We start from the raw sequence: 5,374 nt of genomic DNA, 5'->3' as shown, positions 1-5,374 counted from the left end.
AACTAGGAATCTGACCTGGAACTGTATGGCCTCAAACTTCCTTTATTTGACTATTCACAATAGCAGAAAGATAGAAACAACCTAAATGTATTTTAACAGGGGAATGGATCAGCAAACTATGGTACATACACACAACGTTAAAGAACCATGATGAATCTACAAAATATGTCATAACGTAGATGAACTTAGAGCCCATTATGCTGAGTTAAATTAGTCACAAAAAGATGAATATTGTACGAGATCATTATTGTAAAAAGTCAAGAAAAGTTCTCTTTTATGGTTACCAGGGGTGGGTGGGGAAAGGAGGGTAAACCACTAACTAGAGGTCACATATTAACTTCAGTGACAGAAAAAAAATATTCATCTGCTTGTTCCTATGTCATATTCCCACTTCTCTATTTCATGAACCTTGCTGCCTTGTGATTGATCTTGTGTTGTTCTTTATCATCATCTAGCCCTTATTCAGACTTGCTTTGTCTTCCCTGTTATGTAAGTCCCAGGATTATACAACTTATGTTGACTCTTTCCTAATAAAATCAGGGTTGATTTAGTTATTCCTACTGGCTGGGAAGTGGTTCCCTTCTTCCCTCACCAGATATGTGTGTCTTCCTAAAGTATGTGAGCTCTGATTAAAAGGTCAGTCACCAGATAGAGGAAGATCCTCAAGTACATATAAGGCACTGTGTAAAATTTAATCACAGCTGCTCCTTCATTCCTCCAGCACACTTTGCAGCTTCCAAGACATTTTGATTTTGCTTTTCTATTTTATTTTAATTTAGTTTTGAATAAGTAATGTACATACAATATGAGATTTAAAATGGACAACAAGATATCCTTACCCCAGCCACCCATTACTCCTACCTTGAGGCAAACAATGTAACCAGCTTCTTTGGTAGCTGTTAAAATATTGAATCCATTTGTGTATATGTGCATATGAGTCTCCTTTCACATCATCACCCTCCACCCATACAAAGCACCTTGACAATCCTTTTCACTTGATTCTCACTATATTCTGTGAGGTAGAAGCTCTTAAACCCTATGTTACAGATGAGGAATCTGAGGCTTAGAGAAGGGAGATAACTTGCCTAAGGTCTCCCAGACAGGAAGTGGAAAATCCAGGGCTGATGTTGCAGCAGACTTTTGTCTTCATGTTTCCCTCCACATTGGGGAGTGATAGGTCCTGTGTGCCTCAAGAATGGTATTCTCTAAATACTTACTGATCACTAGAATGATTAAGAAAACCCTCTAATTCCTTTAGTCATATTAGTATTAGTATATCCAACTCTAGATATAATCCTGGCAAGAATCAATTTGTAGGTAGCATTAGGGAAATAAAAACTGATCTTTCTGATTGTTTCCTGTATATCTTCCCCCACCACAGATCTATTCAGGTCCACCTGAGGAAAGCACTGCACCCCCAGTGCCTCCACCTCGGATAACAGCAAGAAGACATAAACCAATCACAATTTCAAAGCGTGTGCTGCGGGAAAGGACAGTTTTCTATACTTCATCCCTGGATGAAAGTGAAGGTCAGTACTGAGGTTACCCTTAGCTGCTGAATGTTAATTAGACCCAGAAGGATACTGAAGGGCTGAGGTGGGGGAGTACCCATTTTTCTCCACACTGAAAACCTTTCCTGGTTCCTGAGTTTAAAAGCAGCCAAGGGGAGCAGAGTTTGGACAGTTTGTTTCCAGAGAGAGAATTGGTCCTTTAAAAGTAAATAGGACAGGAATGAGCTTGGAAATGAAGCTATCATGATTTCTCAGGAGACCAGTGGAGGATCCAAGATGTTCTTAGATCTGTGCCTCAATGAGTTGAAATGGATGAGCAAGGGGCTTTCTTAATATTCTGAGATTTTAAATTCAGACTTGGCTAACATGAATTGAATACCTACTTTGTGCCCAGTATGTACTAGGTGCTAGGTAGAATTAAGTGATAGTCCCTGGCCTCACAAAAACATATAGGCTAGAGGGAGAGATAGATATACAAACAAAGAAATGCCATTCATTGGAATAATTGCTAATATAGAGACTAGTCTTTTCAAGGTTACCAGTAAGTATATGACCAAATCAAATAACTGCTCCAGTGTCCTCACCATATTCAACTTCTCAGCAGCATTTGCACAGTTGGCTAACTCCTCCTCTTTGAAAGATTTTGTTCATTTGTCTTTTAAAATGCCAAATTCTTATTCTACCTCATTTAAGCATTCATTCCATGCCCATCTCCCTTGCTAGTTTCCTTCTCTTCCCAGCTGCTAAATGTTAGGAGTTCCCAGACACTTGCCTGCTAACCAGATGGCTGGTGGTTCAAACCCACCAGCCACTCCTCGGAAGGAAGGTTGGGCAATCGTACTTCCGTAGTGATACTGCCTCGGAAACCCAAGGAGGGGTCGCTATGAGTCGGGGCCGACTCGGCGGCACATAACAACAACAACTACTTTGTATCACTACCTCAGTGGCTGTTGAGTCAATTCCAACTCATAGTGATCTTGTCAGACAGAGTAGAAGTGCCCTGTACGGATTGCAAAGCTGTAGTCTTTGCAGAAGTAGACTGCCACATCTTTCTCCTGACTAGTGAGTTGGAACTCCCAGCCTTTTGGTTGTCAGCCAAGCACTTATCCAGCACATTACCTGGGCTTCTTGTGTGGTTCTTAATTCTTGCTTTCCTTCTTGTCTATATTCCATTCTCCCCAGCAGCCATTAAAATATACATCATTTTAAAAATGTAAGTCAAATCATAGTCTTTTCCTTGCTCCACATTTCCCATGACTTCTCTTCATATTTAGAATAAAATTCACATTTTACTCTACATTACTGCATTATATGATCCTGGCTTACCTCTATGGTGTTTATTTATTTATTTATTTATTTATTTATTTATTTGCTGTGATTTGGGTGAGTTTACAAGAGCAAATTCACTTTCCATACAGCAGCTCACATACACTTTGTCTCATGACGTTGACTACAATTTCCCACACTGCAACAGCTCCCCTCCCACTTCCTCCCCATAGTTACCTCTTCCCTATGTCCTTCCCTCCATGCACTCCTGGCCCCCGAGCTGTCTTCTTGTGCACAGCCCCTCTATTCTCCCATGATTGATCTCAATTTCCCACACTGCAACAGCTCCCCTCCCACTTCCTCCCCATAGTTACCTCTTCCCTATGTCCTTCCCTCCATGCACTCCTGGCCCCCGAGCTGTCTTCTTGTGCACAGCCCCTCTATTCTCCCATGATTGATCTCTCCAAGGAATGTATCTACCTAATGCAAATGTTCAGCTCATATGCTTGTCTTTTGTTTGGCTGGAAGCCACAGGGGTGAGTTCAGTTCCAGGGCATAGTCACAGTGGTTCCATCAGGCTCTGTCAGACCAGCAAACCTGGTCCCTTTTTTTTTTTTTTTTTTTTTTAATGATTTTGAGTTTTGTTCCACATTGTTCTCCCACTCTATCCAGGATCTCCTACAGAGATCCCCCTCCTAGTGGTTGACAGTGGTAGCCGGGCACCATCTAGTTCTTCTGGTCTCATAGTTGTATAGGCTGAGGTATACCAGTCACTTGAACTAATTGTTCATGGTATACCAGTCACTTGGACTAATTGTTTCCATGAATCTTTGGTTTTCCTCATTCTTCTTTGCTCTGAATGAGGAAAGACCCATTGTTCCATCTAGACGGCTGCTTGCAGGCTTTTAAGATCCCAGTCATTACTCACCAAAGTAGGATATGGAACAATGTTTTGTATAGTATGTTATGCCAATTGAGCTTGATGTCCCCTGCAACTATGGTCTCAAGCCCACAGGTCCAACCACTTGCTCCTTCTGGGTAGCTGGCTGTGGCTGAGAAGTGACTACAACCTTGTCCCTTGAATGACATTTATTTTTGAACTTCACTGTCCCACTGCCCCCTTTGCTGTCTCTCTTCTAACCTTGTTGGTTTTGCTCTTCCTTTTATGTGCAAAACTTACTTGAGGGCTATTCACTTGGCCCTAAACATTTTCTTCTCCAGATGTTCCAAAGGAATACTCTGTTACTCAGATCATTGCTAAATATCACTCCTCATAAAGACCTCTGAGTACTCTAAATAAATAGTTTTTTCTCCTTGCTCAATCACTCCCTGTCCCTTCACATTTACTTCATTCGTATCACCTCCCATTATTTTTTCATATATTTATTATCTGTTTTTCCCATTAAAGTGTAAGATCCATTCTATCTTCCCTAGAACAATTCCTTGTACATATTGCATGTGTTCAGTAAAAAATTTTTGAATGAATTAATGAATCTATAAAGAATAATGAAGAGAAAGGGATTGCTCAGTTTTCATAGAGGAAATGAGCTGATATTCGGGGGGAAATGGAAGGAAACATGAAAATCCTACTCTGTTGCTCTCTAATATCATATTTATGGAATAAATTTGTTAAAATTTTCATTCATAATCTCTTTAAATACACATAAAATATAACCTCTATGGCAGTAGGAACTTTGGTTTTTTTTGTTTTTGTTTTTGTTTTTCATATTATACCTGTAAAAAATAGCACAGTGCCTGTGCAATAAATGAATGAACCGGGTTTCAGGATACCTGGAGTCTAATTTCAGCTTAGCCAACAGCTTGCTGAGTGACTTGAGCCACTCATTTCCTTTCTATGGCTCTTGGTCTTCCGCACTATGTGATGAGGGCTTTGTGCCAGATCGCCAGTGGGGAGACCCAGTCTAGACATTGCTTTTGTTTTTCAATTTTTTATTGCAATATAATTCATATAGCCTAAAATTCACTCTTTACTGTGTACAATTCAGTTGTTCTTTGTATATTCTCAAATTTGTGCAATAATCATCACTATATAAGTTTAAAACATTTTTATCACCTCAAAAATAAGCCCTATACCAGTTAGCATTCACCTTTCATTATTTCCTTCCCTCAGTCTCTAGAAATTACTAACATTTCTGTCTCTCTGTATCTTCCTATTCTGGACCTTTCATATTAGTGAATCATACGATATGTGGTCTTTGTGGCTAGCTTCTTTCATGTAGCATAATGTTTTCAAGGTTTATCTATGTAATAGCATGTGTCAGCACTTCATTTCTTATTATTACCAGATAACATTCCATTATATGTATTTACAACATTTTTTTATTCATTCATCAAACGTTTGGTTGTTTCCAATTATTGACAATAAAGAATAATACTGCTGTGAATATTCATATATAATTTTTTGTGTAGACATATGTTTTCAATTATCCTATAGGTGTAGAGATTTGCTAAGTGTGGTAGTTCAGTTTGTGTGTCAACTTGGCTGGGCCTAGTTGAGTGGCTGGGCAGCTGGATGTAGTATTCCCCATGATGAGACTGATAATCAACTCCATGGTGGAATCTGCTGTGAGAAGCTG

General features: G+C 39.5%; 1 protein-coding gene across 1 annotated transcript in view; it reads left to right on the top strand.

Moving 5' to 3' along the window:
- The window catches only part of OPHN1 (oligophrenin 1), a gene marked incomplete at its 3' end in the record, with an annotated part of 597,264 nt that overhangs the window by 565,565 nt on the left and 26,325 nt on the right, over positions 1–5,374 (top strand). Inside the window, exon 20 of the mRNA XM_007957689.1 lies at positions 1,382–1,529. Coding sequence (XP_007955880.1) covers positions 1,382–1,529 — 148 coding nt within the window. The remainder of the gene's footprint in view (positions 1–1,381; positions 1,530–5,374) is intronic.

The sequence above is a fragment of the Orycteropus afer genome, unplaced genomic scaffold (genome assembly GCF_000298275.1).
Source record: "Orycteropus afer afer isolate SDZICR_OR568_19922 unplaced genomic scaffold, OryAfe1.0 scaffold00776, whole genome shotgun sequence".
NCBI classification, from domain to species: Eukaryota; Metazoa; Chordata; class Mammalia; order Tubulidentata; family Orycteropodidae; genus Orycteropus; species Orycteropus afer.
Note: the sequence above shows the minus strand (reverse complement) of the source record. Positions and strands in the feature narration are given on the sequence as shown.